The following is a 19,183-nucleotide window of genomic DNA, read 5'->3' on the forward strand; positions in this document are numbered from 1 at the left end:
TTTCCACCTCTTGTAGTTTTCAAATACTCTTACAAAGAAATTATTGAATTCTATTAGATTTTAGCAATTTTCATATTGGCTTGATTAAAAGGCAATTAATATTTATATTAATTAATATATCAATTTATATTATTAATAGGGACATGAGTATAAATCATTTGATTAGTGTTTTAATAGCTGGTTTAAATAGTTTTTAAGTGTTTTCGGAATTATTTACTTTACATTTCCTTCGCTTTAAGGAATAGCTTGGAATTTAATAAAGTTTTTATGATTTCACCGTTTAAAGAAAACAACTTTCTGCTTCACTTTAAGTCAAAGAAGATTAACTTTATCTATTGACATTTAATATTTAAACACAATGTTTTTTAAATGAAACACAATACAAAAAAATATTATCCTAACATTTCTAATTAAGTTTAGTTTAAAGGAAAGTAGTCTTGTTTGTTTTTAAATGTAGTAATAAAAAATAACAGAAAGGTTTGAAAATAAATTGTATGCGTGGGATCTGAGATATTTGCGATTCCCAACCCTTTGCAAGAATTTGCATAATTCTCAGTGGTTTTTCTATATCAGCAAAAAATATCTGGACGATCTACGGATAGTGTATCCACTGCTGGCCGTGTCAATTGATCTCACATTCATCTTGTTTCTTTTTAATTAAATATATTTAATCTGCGATGCCAAAACAAGGCGAACACGCGAAACTGGACCACAAAAAGCGTCCCCAGCCGGCCGGCAAACTAATGTTGCTGTCGTCCATTAGGCGCGAGCATTCAAACAAGGTGCGAAAAAAGATGCCGCCGTGCTTGATGTTGCTGCTGTACCTGCAACTGTTGCTGCTGCTGCTGCTGCTGCAACTGTTGCTGCTGCTGCTGCTGCTGCTGTGGTGTCGCCATTTTGCTGGCCAAGAGGATGACGACGACGACATTATGATGCGATATGCGATATTGTATCTAAATTGTTGATCGGCTGCATTAGCTGGGAGCTGAGAGCTGGGAGCTGGTCACTCGGGTGTCCCGAGATGAAGGTGGATTGCTCCACAAATATGGCCATGATGGGTGTTTGCCGAGCTGGCCGGAGAAAGAGGTAAATGCAGCTGCGGCGACAGATAAATAAACATTGCTGACGGTGAAATTGGATTTGCTTAGCGCGCTTTCTTTGAGACGATTGCTCTTTTTCTGTTTTTTCTGTTTTTCCTTTTTTTTTTTTTTGGTTTTTTATTTTGCTGCACAAATTAATTTGCGCAATGTCGGCGGCTTTGTGCAATGAAAACTATGTTTAATTGTTTCGCGCCTTGAATTGCAATCACCATAAGGAGCACTTTGGAATCGGCTTCTGCGGAGGCACCGAGGAGCATTTGTGTCGCGGAAGCCTGGCCGACAGTTTGGGCCAGCTTATTTATGGCCCCTGACATTTGACCGGCTGTCTTTGGGCCAGGAATGCGGTGGCCAAATGTCCCCCAGCTCCTTTCTCCGGCTTCTTTTTTGGCATTTTTTGTTGGCTTGCATAACCGCACTGCCAGTGGCTGATGCAGCTGCTTTTGGCCAAGAACTGGCTGCATAGAATTCGGTCAGGCGAGAGCCATGAAAAATGAAGGCTTATTCACTGTCGACATGCCGAGGCAGAAGCCCCCGTCGAAGCGGCAACCTCGAACCCCGGGACCCCATCCACAGGGCCATTAATAATAACCGCATGTATTAACCCTCGCGGGCATTATCCGCCCAATAGAGATGGACTACAGTATATTTCGTAATTAACTTAAGTTATTCAGAATTTCTCCCAATTTCCACCTGTGATGCTTGTTGGCTTTAAGACCCCATTACATAAAAGTGTCATTAATTTCCCCCATCGGCTAACGGTCGGCGCTCCGCTAAAACTAGTTGAAATACAGGAAAATAAGATTACCCTTAATTGCAATTAGTCGGCGGAAAATTAGTTTCTGATTTCGGGTTTTATTCGTTTTCCACTCGACACATTTATCTGTCTTTCAATTGCTTAGCCAACTGTCGATTAGCCGTTGACATTCGGATAAATGCTGACCAGAAACCGCATGCCGAGAAACAAAAATAAGCTTAGAGGCACTTTGCCAATTTGACAAATCTTGAGTGGACCATTAAAAATAAAATCTTGACTAACAAGAAGCTCAATAGGCTTAAAAGGATTTGAAGTTGAGATCAATCAGTTCTTAAAATTAAGGCCTTCTTTGACAACATAGTATATGCGTATTACATTAAACTCAGATTGTATTCCGAAATGAAATTAAAGCTTATTTTATTACTCATTTTTTTCAAATTAAGTCTAGAAAAACTGTGCTAAAATGAACTCGGGAAACTATTAAAGTACTAGGCTTATTAGACAGTTTGGAATCAACTAATAAGATGATTAACATATTCATAAGTAACAAGACGGATTTTCTAAAAGACGATGATTTCTCAATTTTCAAATTTAATCATTTCTTCTATTTGTTTAAAGTTATTAAGAACTCGATAAGAATTGTATCTCTTTTAATAAAGACATTATATTAAAAGTTTTAAGTTCTTAGGTTCAACCCATTGTTTATACATAAAACGTTCCACAAAAGGGTCATGAAAAGTCATAAATACTATAGAAATCAATCACATTAAAAGGTCGAAATGTAAAAGTATATCTTTTTTGACCATTTCAAGGCTTAAGCTGCCAAAAGTATAGCCTCGTCGTGCGTGATGAGATATAGCACCCGTGTCCGCTGTCATCTCTGCCAAGCAAGCCACCAAGATACGAGTGCTCCAACGAAATGAACACATGCTTGCCGCAAGTGCCGCCGATCCCAACCGGTTGAGATTGTTGCATGCAAATGTACCACGCAAACAAACAATGCAGTTGTAGCTGGTGTACCTCCTGCTCCTGCTCCTTCTGCTCCTCCTGCTCCTGCATGCAGTCATACTACTGCATAGTACCTCCTCCATGGTTTCAGGCTTCCATGTTGGCTGTGTCATCAAAACGGACGTTAATCATACGCTTAGCAAGCCAGCCATCGCCGATGGCCATCGTGGCTTCGGCCAGAATGTCCAGGTTATTGAATTAACACGGGCTTGGGGTCCTGCTCTTGGACTCTTGTTGGCCTGGTCTTGAAAACCTGCAGACAAAGTGTAATTGTTGTCGCCAGCGCCTTTGGCCTGTCATGTCAAACTGTCACATTGGGTTTGACATGTTTTTTAACACTAATTTTACACGCATTTTTAGAAATCGTCAACTTCATCAACAGCTGTCATCATTTTTTGAGCGTCGTCACGTCCGCTCCCCAATGCAATTGCAATGGAGTTGAAGTTGGACAGTGTCGCCCGATCGCCGATAAGCGCCACGCCCCTGGCCCCAGTCCCCAGTCCCGCCCCCCTTTTCTCCAAGACACATGTACACTTGCTGTGCCAAAGCAGGCGGCAAAGCTGCTTTTCCAGCAGCAACACCAACTAGCAACTCGGTTGCATGCAATATTGTCACCACATTAACGTCTTGGCCTTTTGTGGCCACTATTTATGACTTTGTGCGTGTCGCACAATCTGGAGACCTGGGCCATGGGATTTCAACGCATATTGCCGCCGGTTTGGAAAGTGAAAAATAAGTTAAATCGTAATCGCCTTTTGCCGTAAAATAGTTAAACGAAATTGCTATATTACATTCGGGAATGAAAGCAGCCAAGCGTGCCGGGCGTTTTCCATACATAAACCCCTTAGTGGCCCAGTGGGATATCGAATGCAGGTATGTGGGCCCAAAGGGATTACAGATGCGGTTAGCTCGGCAATAATATTTCAAATAAATCACATTTGTCGGTTGGAAAGAGCTGCACAGCAAAGAATTCCATACCCAGTTTATTATTACTTCGAATAATTACAAACTGGCTTCTGTTTATCAGCAATATATGTATACTTCCCATATAAGAAACATTTTTAAATAAACACAGTTAATATATGTTTTAAAATGTTGTATGTTTTAATATGTAGCCATAAACTGACTTATTCAGTTTTAAATATTTTCTTAATTCTGTCCCAATAAAATGGAAATAATTATATGAGTAGGTTATTTAAAAACGCAGTCTTCAGGCTTAAAACAATTATTTCATGATATACCACCAAATATCCATTTTAAATGGAAAAATGGTTCACACATTTTTTTGCTGTGCAGAACTAGGTGCCAAGAAAAATGGAAGTTCCAATTGGATTTTCCCCTCCCATTAATGGTCGGCTTTCATGTTTAATGTCTCACTTGGCGCACTCGCATTCCGATTGCCATTCCTCTGATCTTGGAGCCAGTTATCGCTGCTATAAGTTCTAACACGCTGCCATAAATCCAAATGCAAAACAGCCGGACAAGAGCAGAAATACTTAAGAGTCAGCGATAAGCCGACTGCGATATGCTTGAGAAACCGAAGAGACACATCACCATCAACAACAGCCGAACATAGAGAACAAATTAGCCAACAAGAAATGAGACAGCCAAATGGCAAAAGCATATCATTTAAGAGGTACTTCAAATAAATTACCCAATACCAGAAATAGAAGCAGAATCCACAGAGTCCCAGTCGAAAAGATCCAAGGAGCAGTGGAAATTAAATGTAATTCGAGACAATCCGATTTCCAAATGTTCTCTCTAATGCAATTAAAACCTGATTTAATAAATAAACAAATACTTTATACTCTGGCAGTGTTTATAAATATTAATAATTACAATTCCTATTAACCTTTCGATTAAAGTTTTTTTTAAAATACGGAAATGATATGAGTTTGATGACGAAATCTTTTTGAAATATGTATGGAAACAATTTAAAACTAAAACCCAAAAGACAACACATGATAAGTATTACTCTAATATCTACATGGAAACGGAAATTGAGGAAACCATGAGTTCAAATGATAGTCTTAACTTCGGACTTTAAAACGAATTGTTAGCATATGTTGACCATGATAAAGACTAATGATCCATCGAATGTATATAGATGTCAACTCCAAGTCCCCCGAAAAATCGAATTACCCTATTGAAGGGTAAGCCAAATGCCAATAGTTGTTGTTTTCGGTTGTCTATGATAGCTGTGGCAACAACTACAAGAACAACTACAACATTGGCGACAACTTTGTAAAGTGTCAAAATAAATTCGATATTGTGGCTTAAAAATGTTTATGGTCACGAGATAAATGCGCGACATTTGTGTAAATTACACGACAGCAGCAGGAGTAAGGAGTACGGAGTAAGGAGCAGGGATCATGGATCAGGAGGCCGGCGGAAGGAGGAAGGAGTGGCCACCACTGGAAGCCACGCATGCTCAAAACTAGCCGCCGTTGCTGTTGTTGCTGTTGTTGTTGTTGTTGTAGGTGTTGCATGTGTTTTATGGCGCATGCGATCAACTTGTTAAACTGTCACGTTAAATTTGCGTTTTATGTCAGGCGGCAGCAGCAACAGCAGCAGCAGCAGCAGCAGCAGCAGAAACAGCTCTTAAGATCATCCCGTCGAGAACAGAGTGCAGTCAACTCGAATGCAGTGGCTTATCAGCGAACGGCTCCACATCCGCCATAGATGGACGCGTTCTTATCGCCGCAGAAGCAACTTCTGCCACCGAAGACGAAGTCGCTGGCGGATGGTTGACATTTGCCTATTTACTTGGAGGCACTCCAAAAAATAACAATAAAGTCACGCTCATATTCTGCATTAGACACAAACATTTCAGAGATATAAGCACCATGAACTATGTCCAGCAACCAACAAATTTACATTTTCAAACTTTAAACTCATTTAAATCAATCAAATTTACCTAATATTTTTTAATTTAGAATTTTAGAAAGTCATTTTTTGACAGAATAACCAACTGTTTTTTATTAATATTTTGAGCATTGAAAAAATTGATCTGAAAGATTGTTCTTGTTGTTTTGTTCCTTACCACAAACTGTGGATATATTAAAAAGCATTTAATTTCTTATAAGATTGAATTTAATTTAATGAATTTTGTTTTTATTTTTGGATGAATAGTTTTGCCAATCGATTACTGGTAGTACTAAATTTAAGCATAAATCAAAACAATGTATAAGCCCATGTGCATTATATTTTGTAACCAAAAACAAAAAAATGCTTAATATCTTTAAGAATAGCAAAAACTATCGATCATTTAATTCCCTTAAATTTAATGTTTTCCTATAACAATAAATATTGAAGTTGGCAATTTGAATTCCAGTAATATTTTTAAAGGTCGTATTTATTATTTAAAACGAAATTGAATTTAATAAAACAAACTATTATTCAAAAACTGGTCTAGATCTTCCACGTATGCTCTTATCCCAATTCTTTCTGTGTAAGCAAATGCAAGACCAAAACCAAGACTCCATCCACTCCGCCAAGATTGGCGACATCGTCATCGGTTTGTCGTGGGTGCCGGGGCTCCCAGTCTAACCCATTTTTTGTTCTTCGCCTTTTTGTTTACGTTTGCTAATTGTTTTGGTTTTATTGAATTTCATTGAGTGCCGCCTGCCAGCGACGCGGACGGGAAGCCGAAATGAAACTGAAAATGCCTCATTATGTGCCGAGTACTGTGTACATAGGAGATCGTGGGCATGGGTGACGCGGAGCAGCTGCCTCGGCTTTTCCACATCCAGTCGCGATTCTGAGCTGCCAGTGGCATGTTGCAGTGGTTTCTGTCGCGTTTGGCGGACATCGTTACTAACAACCGCGCCATGATTCCCGGGCCAAAATCGGAAGACCCAGGCGCCGGCCAATTGGCAGCCGAAATGGCCAACTATGTGAGTCAGCGACTTATCGGGCAGTCGGCTGAGTGATACGGCGATCGTGGCTGCCATTAATAGTTCACAGTTCAGTGATCAGCCCACGTCGCTTATCGCCATCGGTTAGCAGTGAAAATCCACTTGGGGCCGAGTTTTACTAAATCAATTAATTAATTTATGGCCAGCCTGTGCGAGGCAATCGTTGAGAAACAATCTGCCGATCGGCCGCATAGAGCCAAAAAGGCCAAGCCCCGCCTCCAACTTCCCCCATTCAACAGTCGGTTGCAGTGTAAACAATTTGAGCAAGCCGGCTCTCCATCTTCGAAGTACAGGGTGTCACCAGTCCTGTAGACGTATGTATTTGCAATCCATCTACACAACTATTCTGTTCCAAATCGATCATGTAGAGTATTGGTGACCCAATCCTATTGTTTTGACAAGCTCCGCTCAGTGACATCATCAATCTGTGCACGATGTTCTGCTTTACTTGATTGCAAATAGTTGAGCCACTAAATTGAACAATTCAAGGTCCGATTTCAATGTCCGGTTTAATTATTTTTGGTCTATAGTTTAGTGTGTGCTCACTGCTAATTAACACACTAGTGTGGCAATCAAATATTTAATACCCCCTATACCCCCTATTTGTAATTGCATGTGTTCAAGCTAATCTGATGTTTGTTTCTGTAGCTTACAAATTTTTAAGGCTGTGATTCACTTTGGGTTTTTCTTTTGTTCCGATAAAACAATTTTTACTTAAATGAGGATTGAGAAAAAGCTTTTCCTATATAAAACAAAGTATTCTCTAGCTTTAAATATACATTTCTCAAAGCTTTTAATAATAACTTATACAAAACTTATGTCTACTGTAAACTTGAATAATAGTTTTTTAATATTTGCCGATGTGACATTCAGATAACTTTCTAAAATGTCTGGAATATGTCTGATAAAGGGGTTTCCCAAAACAGAGTACCATCAATTCTGTAAAGTATCTCTGAGACACTTAAAAAACTCATAGTGTGTGGACCACTTGATGCAATTATCAATCAGCCATGCTGAATCGAATGGGCAAAAGATCTCAGTTCCAAAATTAGATTAATTAAAGAACGAAGTCAATTAAGAAATCAAGCAGATTGGCTCACCCTGTACATGGCTTAGGTCTATATATACGTATATACCATATCTGATGAGCATGAAGAGTCAGCGTCTCTGACAGCCGATTGTGCTGCGACTGTGAAACTGGAGCAGCTGTTTAGAGCCCCTGCTCCAGTTCCCCTTTCTAAGAGCACCTCCCCAAACTCCCACTCCCACTCCCCAGCCCCTCGAGACTTTATTTTCATTCATTGGGTGGGGATGTAGACATGCCCCAAAAGAGGTTCGAGATAGTGAATCTCGAAGCCAGAGATTGCCACTTGGAGAAATAAGGAGATCGTATTACATTTCATATAAACATAAGCCCAATAATTGAGTGGAAGAAGAGTTTGATTTTAGGATTCAGATTTGTATATACATATAATCATATGTATAACTATTTACTCATCTCGATCTTCAAAAAGTAACTTTTATTTGATCAGTGGGAGGTCAGTGACCATAAAGTATCGATTAAGTAACATTTATAGTTAAATGAACTATTAGACTATTAGAACATAATAATAGGTGTTAAGAAGATATTTATTTATACATTTTGCTGATTATATATTTTGTAAATAGTTTTTCAAATAATATTTTTCCTTAGTAGTACATATTTGTTTTCTGTGTAAAACCAAAGTTGGGCCAGAACCCAAAAACGGAAAGTGAATGCGCCGGTGCACGCGTCTCGACCTGGGAATTGGGATTTGGAAGTTGGATGTTGGAAATCGGTGTATGGGCGCTTTTTGGGATGGGATGGGATGGGATGGGATGGTATGGTATGGGAGCCATCATCATCATCATCAGCAACATAAACAGCAACAGCGACAGCGGCGTCGTCGATTGTATCAATTCAATTGGACGCAGCAGGTGATTAAAAATTGGTTAGAGCCACAAAATTATCAATGTGAGATCGTTGATTGCCCGTGGCTGTTTTTGTTGCCTTGCTGCCTTTTTGCCTTGTTGGATGCCTGTGTCTACCTGTGTGGCTGGCTTATATTGTGGTTGGTAATACCTTTGGGAGGCTAAGCTGCCTCCCAAATACCCATAGTTGAGTCGTTTTATTTGATTTGTGTTCGATTGGGTTTTAATTTGTAAAGTGGAGGCTAATTAGAGCGTCGATCATTTCTATGAGTTTCACTTTTCAGCGCTGTGAATTGAACATCGGAAATTGGAAATTGGGAGGAGATTTAGACGAGGATGATGATGATGATAGTGGCAATGGGGAACCTTGGCCTAGCGCGTGGGCTTGTTAACAACCAGTTGAAGGTTTCCCACTGATTTTCGTTTCCATGTCCCATATTTTCAGGTCACTTCTTGGCTGGGCAGCGATGGAGCCGAGAATCTGCAAAAGTTTTCCCAGTTGCAATGGGACAACGAATCTCAGTTGAGGACCCAGGAGCAGGAGTTTGAAAAGTACTACTTTATAGCGATGGTAGGTGAAACATATAAATTCCCAAGATTTTCACATAATTCTCTAATCTCATTCAATGGAACCCACAGAAACACCTGGCCAAAGGACGCGATCTGCATGCCGCAGCCCTGAAAGTCTCTGTTCTGAGCGAGAGTGCCAACAATCTGAAGTCCGCCCTGGATCAGTTTGCCCAGAAACTGGAGCTGGCCCATGAACGTTTCGAGGCCGCCGCCCGTCTGCTGCACTTGCTGACCCAGCATCAGCGGGAAACCGCTGCCCGGGATGAGCTGCAGCGCCTGGCGGAGCAGCTGGGCGCCACCTCGCTGCTGGAGAAGCACTGGCCGGCGGCGAGGAAGAGTCACTCGCTGCCGGTGGCCAGCAGCACCCCGGCTCCGGCTGCCGGCAAGCGGGTTAGCTACCGCTGCAGTTCGGCCAGCGGCAGCTCCTTCGAGGGCGGTCCCTCGAGCAGCAGCTGCAGTTGCTGGCGCGAGAGTCGCAACCTGGAGGACATGGATCAAATGGAGGAGATGGAGGAGGGGGAGGAGCAGGACAACGACGGCGAGGAGCAGCAGTCCAAGATCGCCGACTCCGGAGTGGGCGTGTGCGATAACTGCGAACGCAATCCGAAGCTGGCCAGGATCTGCTCCTGCCAGAGCCTCAACGAAAAGAGGTGGGTTCTTAATGGGATTTATTTTTTATTTAATTCTATTTTGATAAAATAAATCCAAATACTTTCCAGTCACGACGAGCTGCTCGAGGACGAGTGCTTCGATCGACCCTCGAAGAGGTACCTGGACATGCACTCGCCCATGGAGGCGAATGCCCATCTGCAGTGCCATGGTTCCAGTCTGGAGCTGCCCAAGCTGGAGGAGCTCAGCTGCCTGGATCCCAAGATACAAAAGTGAGTTGCCTAACTCAGCTACCTTATAGTGATTTAATAAATATTTTCAATCCATCCAGAACGCTTCTATTGATCATGCGCGAGATGATTGGTACCGAACGCGACTATGTGCGCTCTCTGTACTACGTGATCGAGAACTATATAGATGAGTTGCTGCGCGAGGATATCCCACAGCCTCTGAGGGGCCAACGCAATGTGATCTTCGGCAACATCGAGAAGATCTTCGAGTTCCACAACTCGCACTTCCTGGGCGAATTGGAGCGGTACGAGAGGAATCCCCTGAAAGTGGGTGCCGCCTTCCTGGAGATGGAATCAAAGTTCTACCTCTATGCGCTCTACAACAAGAACAAGCCCAAGAGCGATACCTTGCTGAGCGAGTACGGCAGCTCCTTCTTCAAGCCCAAGCAGATGCAGCTGCAGGACAAACTGGATCTGGCCTCCTATCTGCTGAAGCCAGTGCAGCGGATGGGCAAGTACGCCCTGCTCCTGCAGCAACTGGTCAAGGCCTGCAAGGAGGTGGAAGGAGCTGCTCTCCAGGAGATCGCTGCCGATGTGGAGGAGCTGCAGCGAGCCGAGGAGATGGTCAAGTTCCAGCTGCGGCATGGCAACGATCTGCTGGCCATGGACTCACTGCGCGACTGCGATGTCAATGTCAAGGAGCAGGGCCGACTGCTGCGCCAAAATGAGTTCCTCGTGTGGCAGGGACGCGGTGGCAAGAAGACCCTGCGGCAGGTGTTCCTCTTCGAGGAGCTGGTCCTCTTCAGCAAGGCACGTCGCTTTCCCGATCACAAGGTAAGGATACCATTTAAAAGTAAATGGCTATAATGGTTATATAAAACAAACTTATAATAAAAGAAAATGGTAGCAGTTTTCAATTTGAACTTGATGCACTTAAGAATTAGTTAAAAGAGTTAGATGTTTCGATTATTTTCGGTCCCTAATAAAAGCATATATGATTTTATTTTATTTCGATTTTTGAAAGAATTCTTTCTGAGTTAATTTGATAGAAGATTGATCAGCATTATATAAAATAAATATTTTGTTGTTCCTTTTGCTTTATTTCATTATTTATGCACCAAAAGGCAACTTATGAGAAATTAAAGGTACCTCATAAAATTACCCAAAAAATAAAGATATGCCTAACAAAATACTCATTAATTCCCAAACAGAATCTGGACATCTACATCTACAAAAACAGCATAAAAACATCGGATATTGGCCTGACAGCGCACACGGGGGATTCGGCCACAAAATTTGAGATTTGGTTCCGGAAACGAAAGCCAGACGACACATGGATGCTGCAGTGCATGTCAGAGGATATCAAGAATGCCTGGACCGAGGAGATCTCCAAGCTGCTCTGGAAGCAGGCGAAACGAAACCGAGGTTCGTAGTGATTGTGTTTCCCTCAATCTGCAGCATCTGTAATAAGTTTCTTTGCCTTCGCAGAAGTTCGTCTGGCGGAGATGTCCTCGATGGGCATTGGCAGCAAACCCTGTCTGGATATTCGGCCGAGTAACAACCAGATCAGCGATCGCTCCATTCCACTGGCGCAGTTGAACAAGAGTAGGTCTAATGCCCAAAACCGATTTATTCAAATCTGGTTTAACTGATCTCTTCCATAGCTCCCAAGCTGCGTCACTCGGAGCCGGGAAAGGGCAGCATGCGGCGCCCCAACTCGCTGATCTCGGAGAGCTCACTGTCCAGCGGCACCAGCACCACCAGTGGCTCCTCCATCAGCGGTGGCTCCTCGTCGGGCCACCACGATGGCGGTGGTGGCCGGCATAGTCTGCATTTTGGCAAGCTGCCCGGACCACACAGCACAAGCTCCACCAACTGCAGTGCCACCCTGGAACTGATCAATGAAACGCAGGCCCTGAAGTTGGGCAAATCCCACAGTGGCGGAGGACTCAAGGGGCCGGAAACGACTGCCGAGGGAGGCAGCACTTCCGGAAGCGGAAACGGAAGCGGAAACGGACTCGGAAACAGCAAACGACACCACAAACGATCGACCACCATCGTCAGCCAGCTGTCCATGGGTATTGAGCTTGAACTGTGCTACTTCTTCTAGACGCACCCCGTAGCTAGTAGTTGATCCCTGTACATAATCTCGAAGAAATCCCCCAGTATTACTGTATATAATCCCCACCAAACACCAAATCCTAACCCACAATCCGTGCCTGTGTCGAGTGCTGCATGTTTGTTGTTCTATGTTGTTTGCGTTTGCCGCTTTAGTGTCATGTGTTCTCATCCGATATATAATATGCAATGTGTGTAAATATCCACCCCATTCAGAGAGCGGCATTGTGTCCGACATGTGCGTCAGCCCGGATCAGGAGCCCTCGGCGGCGGAGAGCAGCCGGAGCAGCTGGTCCACGTCCACCACCACGGCGTCCGGAGCTTCAACGACCAGTGCGTCCACGGTGATCCTGCGGCGATATCGATCCTACGCCCATGCGGCGGAATCGGCCAGTCCGGACGGCGGCAAATAGCAGCTCATGGAGCATCGAATCTAGATTTAGATATATGGGAATCCCCATTTATAGCTTTAGCAGAACGGTTTCATCGGATCCAGATAGATGGTATCATCATCATCACGATCGATCGCTAATTTTATTTCATTATTTTTGTTATTTATTATTTATTACTTTTATAGTTTTCGTTAATTTGTCATAATCGCTGCGTTTCCCATTTGGCCTTGTTTTTCGAAAAATTCAATTGAAATTACTGAATTCAGCGTGTCAATGTCGAAGCATATTTCATATACATACATATAGTTCTTAGTCCACAACGATGGAACGATGGGAGCCATGTGCAGCACCCGAAAGGGGCGTGGCCGATGCCCGAAATATCTAAATCGAAGTTCATTACGTACAGTTAGTTGATATGTAACCTAAGTGCCTACATTTAGAATAATCGTAAACGAACATAAAAAATAAAACTAAACATTATATTAAATCGATAGATAAGTAAAAGCGAAAATTTAAAATCAATAAATGTTGCTTCAATGTAAAACGAACGTGGGCTGTTCTATTCAAATGTCCCGCCAAGCCACAGTTGAGGTGCTCTATTTTTGGCCACCTTACAATTCCCAAGTGCTCGTTCGGCGAAATGCTCGCATAAATAGGGGAAGCTTGCTAACTTACAATCTCTAGATGATATGATGAAAACTTTACTTCCCGAACTCTCGTGTGGGCCTTTGCCTCTTTTGGTAAAGGGACGTAATTCTGATTCACTCAAACTGTTTTTGCTTTTTTCGGTTCAAATTTAATGTGTTTCCTATAAAAATAAATTAAGTACTATTTATTAACCGCCGTGCAATGTAGATATAAAGAGAACATTATCGTTGGGCTGCAACTCGTAATCAAGTTCACCCTGGAAATTAATTTATTTATAAATTAGTAGTTTTGTAATCCTGAATCTTTAACTTACCAGAAGTTCCCAATCTGTGTCATTTATAAGAACCAAAATTCCAGGTCGTCTGTGAACAAATAAAATAAATAAATCCTCCTCATGATAATTTTGAATCAACATACACGGTGTCATCTTGAAGGAAGAGTTCCGGTCGTTCTGTCAAAATATTGGAATGCATCCACTTTAGCAGATTTGCAATGGTCCCTTAAAGATTAAATCATTTACAGATTATAACCAATCTTTAAAACTTATAATTCATAAGAACTTACATTTTTGACTTCCGTCTAAGGCAATCTGGCGTTTTTTAATGTTTCCAAAGAGTAGCTCTGCTCCTGCACTGCGAGTTTATTCAACTTATTAAAAATATCATTTTAAATATAGAAATATTTACCTAAATTCCAATATTATTTTTAATTCCGGCGTGCCCATCATATGTTCGATGTAAATAAGAGTGTGACCGCGTCTGGTACAACTGAAAATACCTGCTCGACACAAAAATAATACCGAACATACCGCAACCGATAAGCAATCTGGCCACTCCAAACTCCCAAAAAACTTTAAAGTAATTTCGGGGAATTATTCGTTTTTGAAAGACCCTGCTTCCTGGAGAAATAACCTTCTCAGCTTTTCGCAGTCCCTTCTTCATTTTTTTAAGTGTTTGACAAATTTTAGAAGCTTTGATCAAGAATTTAAACAAAGCTTTAAGTGAAGATAGACTGAACAAAATACGAAAAAATATATATATATACATATATGCATCGGTGAGTTAAGACTTGTTGCTTAAATAAAAAATACTTGGTCCTCAACCTTATTAAAACTAGGTAAGAATGAAAAGCTTTGTGGAATATCACAATACTGAAGCCTTAAGCTTTGGGGAAGGCATTGAATTGGTGCTTGATCGGATTTCCATCGAACCCGAGGATCGTCAAACTTTCAAGAAAGATGCCCAGCAAATTGAAAATGAGTTCGTCCGGGCCATATCCTGCCTGGATCCCTTTTTCGCCTCGGCTTTCCGGGGTCTCGCCTTGACAGGTAGTAATCTGGATGATGTCCGGATCAATCTGCCGGATGAGTTCGATTTGCTGACCACTGTCCAGCTGCCATGTGAAGTAGAACCGATTTCTGTGAAAGATCATCGTAGCTATGTTCGTCTACGGGCTAGCGGGTCTAATATTCCTCACAACTTGGTAAACGGGGGAGATGGAGAATACTACATAAGCCGACGGAAGGTGCAGTCCTGGTTCCGGGACAACATCAACGAAGTAATCCCTCAGCTGAACAACATCCGTTGCGAAGGCGGGCGATCCTACGAGCTGAAGAACGTTAGCGGTGGGCATATAGCCCACACAATTAAGGCTACTTGCTTATCCGATCCCGGACGAAAGATTTGCTTTGACTTCGTGCCCGCTTTTAAGTTCGCTGGATCGGAGTGGCCTCGGGTTTTTCCACGGTTCAGGGATGGGCATCGCAGCTGGTACGCCGCTCCCTGTAAATATCGATCCCCCAGTGCTGTGGATGATCCGCTATCCTTCATCGTCTGTGCGCCTTACTGGGAGCGAATGGTGCTGAGCAAGAAGCAGAATCTCAAGGATGGATTAAGGCTGATGAAAGCTCTGCGAAATGCGAATGATATGCCCATGATCTTCAGCTACACAATCAAGAGTGTCTTTCTAAATGCCGCCAATAAAAAGAAGATCAACTGGAACCAATCACCCGGTCGCATACTCATCCGAGTGAGTTTTTTTGATTTCTATGCTTCACTTCGATATTTACTTACTCCACGCAGGCACTCGTCTATTTGGCGATGTTCCTTCGCCTGGGTTTCCTCCCGTTCTACTTGGTGCCAGATGCTAATGTATTGGAGGCCCTTTCCGTGGACCAGAGGCGGGACTACTCCTCAAGACTTTGTCGCATTTTGCGACGGCTCATCAAGTGCCGCGACCGCGACTGCATGTATCCAGATGATATGGAGTTTATATTTGGGATGCGGTACTAGATATATATTTTTGTTCTTCTAAGGGGTTATATACAGAAAGACGATAAAATGAATTTTATTTTTATATTATTTAATTAATGTACATATATTTAAGAATACACACTGAGAATTTCATATCGTCCCGGTGAATATTTTCAAAGTTACACCCAAATTTTTAAAGGCATTACGGAGTCCTTGCATGTACAAGTACAAACTTTAAACGCGTTTTACTCATAAAAAACAGCTTAACCGATTAGTCTCCATTTTTAACACAAGCTTCTTAAATGTACTTTTTAGTAATTAATCGAAGATAAGCTATTAGACAAGCTTTTAAAAAATCAATTTTTTTGTTTGAGAAACCGCCAATTTGTCAAAAAACTTTATTTTGCTTATACCTTCCATTACTTACTAGATTTGACAATACTTTAGCGACATCTCTTTATTTTTTTTATTTCGGAGAACCCAGTCCAAAGATATAGATAAGCTTTAGCTCCTTTCCAAATAAATATTATTCCAATACTAAGTCTTAAAACAGTTAAACTATAACATATGTGTACAAAATATCAGATAATTAAAAAATAGAAAAAATAGTTTTTTTTCGTCCTGTATATAACCCTTCAAGTCAGCATACTCTCTAGTTTTGCCTTATCCGTGTCCAGACAATTACTGTCTTTAATTTTTGTCCCTCTTAATTATTAACAGAATCTAAATATAAAATAATTAATTTACTTACCCTATGAAGGATGTCGAGCTTAAATCTTTCCATCCAGGCTCGCGGAAGCCTTTTAATATTTTTTATTCTTACTTACTTACTTGTTTCCCTTACGAAGGTTTTTGTTTTATAAATAAAACATGCTATTCTGCAGAAAGAACATTATTTTATTGCTGTTCCTTAGTCTTTGCGGGTTTTTCGGGGTTTGGGCTTAAATCCAGTTTGAAATCGATGGGCTTGTCGTAGCCCATGATCCGCACATAGTGTTCGGGATCATCAAATAGCACGGGATCCACAAAAAGCGGACGTTTGTTGACCACAAACGAGGTGAACATGCCGGGAACTTCTGGAACGACGACATCGCCAGGTCGAAATTTCGTCTGGAAGGGAAATTTGATGTTATTTGGATCTTAAAACCGGTATCCTCTCACTCACCTTGATCTTTTGCAGGAGCAGGGAAATAGTGGTGGCCGTGTACTCCTCCGTTTTGGGATTGTAGTGCAGTTCCGTCACATATTTCTTGGTGATGAAGTGCAGCAGCAGTGGGGTCACAAAGGTGAAGAACCCACCGACGGTGCAAAGGAAAACGGCCATTCCGGTTCCTCCAATTTTCATTCCCTGCTCGAGGAGGATGGGCTGGGCGGCCAAACCGGCTAGGCTGGTGCTCAGCGAGAAGAACTTGACCATTTTCATGCGGGGAGCCAGGGTTCCATAGTAGATCCGCTGCAGTGCATCCTCGGAATCAGTTTTTGTGGTCTTCACTGATAGCCACCTGTTTTGTTGCACTTTCTGTGGCTGTGAATGCTGCGATTTGGTAAAATTAAAGCCGGCAATGCATCTGCAGTTTGGTGGGAGAGAAATCTGACGGCCGGCATTTCCCAGGGCCACGGAAAAGTGTTTCCCGCGTGGCAGCACTGCTCGTAAGCTTAACATATTGTAATAAACTAATTTTAAACGAAATAAACAGATGTTTTGAAGCTGAACGTTGAATAACACGAGGAGTGTGACCGTCGCTGAGGGCGCTCAAAAACCCGTAACACATGAATTAAAGCAAAAATATACCAACTCAAATTTTAAATACTTATGCAGGGTAGGGTCACGTTAATTTACTAACGGAAATTTAATTGCTTGTCGTGTTTAAATTTTGTAAAACACCAAACTTTGTTTTGGAATTAGAGAGAGAAAAATATTTCCTTAAACTTAAAAATGAAAAAGTCCACTTAAAAAAATAAAAAGCAATAAACATGGTAAGTCTATCCAGTAAAACCAAGACCCTTATAAATAAAAAACACTTGCCAATGAAAAACTAATAAATATTTTTCGTTGCGATTTGTGAAGCAGTTTAATTAAGTATTTCAAAAGTTACATTTTTGTTTGAATAGAAAAGCCTGTGCCTAGGTATGCAAATTGAAAATATGAAATTAGTACGTCATTCCAAAGATAAACTGCATATTTTCTGGGGTCATGTGGTGTCGATCTCGGCATTTAATCAGTCGACGGAAGATGCGGCTAGGTTTTTTCCTATGCTCCCGGTTTAACAACAGAAAGATGCTCCAATAAGTTAGTAACTGGCAACAAGTAGGAGGAACATCAATTTTTTCCAGTCCAACTTTCCAAAATAAAGAGAAATTTACAGAGAATTAATAAATAATATGTATGTATGTATAACTATCAATTTCAAAATATATGTTCCATGGGAAAAATGATTTTTTAAAGAGAACAAATTTACAGGTTCTTGAAGAGCTAGCAACCTTATTTGCATAAGTCTCAGCTCTCTGGCATCGGAAGGGTAATTTTTCAATAATGTTTTGCTTTTTTACTACTAAGAACATAAGTAGCGCCACGCAATTCAATAAAAACTACAAAAAAAAAGTAAAATCGTAATCAACTATGCTTAATAAAACTATTTAGAGCATAGATTTTGAAATAATTTCAATAATTCTTTAAACAAGTGACCTATTTAAAAGCTTTGGTGCCTGAAAGTGTATGTTTTTTGTCCCATCGATTCCCCCCCCTCATAACCGAACAATAGAGCTAATAATTTAGCAAAGGTCGAGTGCGTATTGTGGAGATTGTAATTGATTTACAGAGAGAGTGGGCGGGTGCACGCCCCCGATGCGGTGTTATCTGGAAACCGAAAGCACACACATAAAACTGGCATGTGGATCGAAATTAATATGCTCGAATTAATGGCAACTGATGGGTGGGCGTGGCAGATGTGGTTCTAGTTACCACTGCTACATGCAATTTGTCGCTGTTGGCGGTGACCGTCGCTTAACCACATTTTTAATTTATGTTGCTTTAATTGTTTAAATGCAATTGCACACACGCAGGTCAGTTGTTGTTATTTGTGTGTGTGCTATTTTTTAGCCCCGTCAATTGGTGGAGTAGTGTGCCAAGCGCACGCCTGGCTGAGCTGCACTTTCAGATCCATGTCCAGTTGACCATCGCACCCACCCATTTACCCTTAACCCATTTACCCTTAACCCTTTACCCTTAACCCTTTGCCCTTTTCCCAAGTACTGCCCCCTTGGATTCCGGCAGTTGAGTGACAGGCGGGTGGAGATCTTGAAATTGCTTTAATGCAGCGGCCCCCGGTTTCATTGGGCTGCATTCAGGCGTCACTAATCAACAATTTTCAAAGTGACCAAAAATCACATTTGATTTTGAATTGCCAAAGTCATGCTGCTCCATCTGAAATCTCCCCCCTCTCTCTCTATCTCTCTCTATCTCCCACGCATCCGTATCTTTCTCGCCGGCAATCCTTTTGTTATCGGTGCCTTTTGTTGTCATTTCATTATTGTTATTTCATGCATCATATTCATTCCACAACCATGATTGCACAGAAAAAAAAAGTCAGAAAAGAAATTGATAAGTTTACATTTTTATTTAATTTATTTTACTT

General features: G+C 41.5%; 4 protein-coding genes across 8 annotated transcripts in view; 2 read left to right on the forward strand and 2 right to left on the reverse strand.

Annotated features, from left to right (window-relative positions):
* The window catches only part of LOC108142421 (puratrophin-1), a 54,600-nt gene extending 41,404 nt beyond the window's left edge, over window positions 1-13,196 (forward strand). For 4 of the 5 annotated variants that reach the window (XM_017266276.2, XM_017266278.2, XM_017266277.2 and 1 more), the window contains 8 exons: window positions 9,175-9,300; window positions 9,369-9,949; window positions 10,019-10,180; window positions 10,240-10,972; window positions 11,350-11,563; window positions 11,627-11,743; window positions 11,803-12,216; window positions 12,473-13,196. In XM_017266276.2, the coding sequence (XP_017121765.2) occupies window positions 9,175-9,300; window positions 9,369-9,949; window positions 10,019-10,180; window positions 10,240-10,972; window positions 11,350-11,563; window positions 11,627-11,743; window positions 11,803-12,216; window positions 12,473-12,669 (2,544 nt within the window). In that variant the 3' untranslated portion in view covers window positions 12,670-13,196. Of the gene's footprint in view, window positions 1-6,616; window positions 6,759-9,174; window positions 9,301-9,368; window positions 9,950-10,018; window positions 10,181-10,239; window positions 10,973-11,349; window positions 11,564-11,626; window positions 11,744-11,802; window positions 12,217-12,472 lie in introns of those variants that run through there. The other variant, XM_017266280.2, reaches the window with a different exon arrangement.
* A 225-nt stretch (window positions 13,197-13,421) lies between these two features.
* On the reverse strand, window positions 13,422-14,086 carry LOC108142425 (ubiquitin-related modifier 1 homolog). The gene is made up of 5 exons (XM_017266284.2): window positions 13,983-14,086; window positions 13,861-13,928; window positions 13,714-13,795; window positions 13,610-13,658; window positions 13,422-13,552 (listed from the first exon to the last, which is right to left on the reverse strand). Exons 1-5 carry the CDS (start codon window positions 14,021-14,023, stop codon window positions 13,484-13,486), a joined length of 309 nt encoding a protein of 102 aa, XP_017121773.1. The 5' UTR covers window positions 14,024-14,086; the 3' UTR covers window positions 13,422-13,483.
* Window positions 14,087-14,128: 42 nt separating this feature from the next.
* Window positions 14,129-16,386, forward strand: LOC108142423. Its single transcript, XM_017266282.2, has 3 exons — window positions 14,129-14,352; window positions 14,413-15,324; window positions 15,378-16,386. Exons 2-3 carry the CDS (start codon window positions 14,419-14,421, stop codon window positions 15,585-15,587), a joined length of 1,116 nt encoding a protein of 371 aa, XP_017121771.1. The 5' UTR covers window positions 14,129-14,352; window positions 14,413-14,418; the 3' UTR covers window positions 15,588-16,386.
* Window positions 16,387-16,427: 41 nt separating this feature from the next.
* LOC108142424 (transmembrane protein 70 homolog, mitochondrial) lies at window positions 16,428-17,286 on the reverse strand. The gene is made up of 2 exons (XM_017266283.2): window positions 16,714-17,286; window positions 16,428-16,658 (listed from the first exon to the last, which is right to left on the reverse strand). The coding sequence occupies exons 1-2, from the start codon at window positions 17,209-17,211 to the stop codon at window positions 16,446-16,448; spliced, it is 711 nt and encodes a 236-aa protein (XP_017121772.1). The 5' UTR covers window positions 17,212-17,286; the 3' UTR covers window positions 16,428-16,445.
* Between the last annotated feature and the right edge of the window lie 1,897 nt (window positions 17,287-19,183).

The sequence above is a fragment of the Drosophila elegans genome, unplaced genomic scaffold (assembly GCF_018152505.1).
Source record: "Drosophila elegans isolate 14027-0461.03 unplaced genomic scaffold, ASM1815250v1 contig_208, whole genome shotgun sequence".
Classification (NCBI taxonomy): Eukaryota; Metazoa; Arthropoda; class Insecta; order Diptera; family Drosophilidae; genus Drosophila; species Drosophila elegans.

Excerpts from the sequence above, each read along its gene's own strand:
- LOC108142423 (XM_017266282.2), top strand. The coding sequence starts at position 14,419 with ATGAAAAGCTTTGTGGAATATCACAATACTGAAGCCTTAAGCTTTGGG. Across the intron at positions 15,325-15,377 it reads CCGGTCGCATACTCATCCGA|GCACTCGTCTATTTGGCGAT; the intron begins GTGAGTTTTTTT and ends TACTCCACGCAG.
- LOC108142424 (XM_017266283.2), bottom strand. The coding sequence starts at position 17,211 with ATGTTAAGCTTACGAGCAGTGCTGCCACGCGGGAAACACTTTTCCGTG. Across the intron at positions 16,659-16,713 it reads TGCTCCTGCAAAAGATCAAG|ACGAAATTTCGACCTGGCGA; the intron begins GTGAGTGAGAGG and ends TTTCCCTTCCAG.
- LOC108142425 (XM_017266284.2), bottom strand. The coding sequence starts at position 14,023 with ATGATGGGCACGCCGGAATTAAAAATAATATTGGAATTTAG. Across the intron at positions 13,929-13,982 it reads AAAATAATATTGGAATTTAG|TGCAGGAGCAGAGCTACTCT; the intron begins GTAAATATTTCT and ends ATAAACTCGCAG. Across the intron at positions 13,553-13,609 it reads ACACAGATTGGGAACTTCTG|GGTGAACTTGATTACGAGTT; the intron begins GTAAGTTAAAGA and ends ATTAATTTCCAG.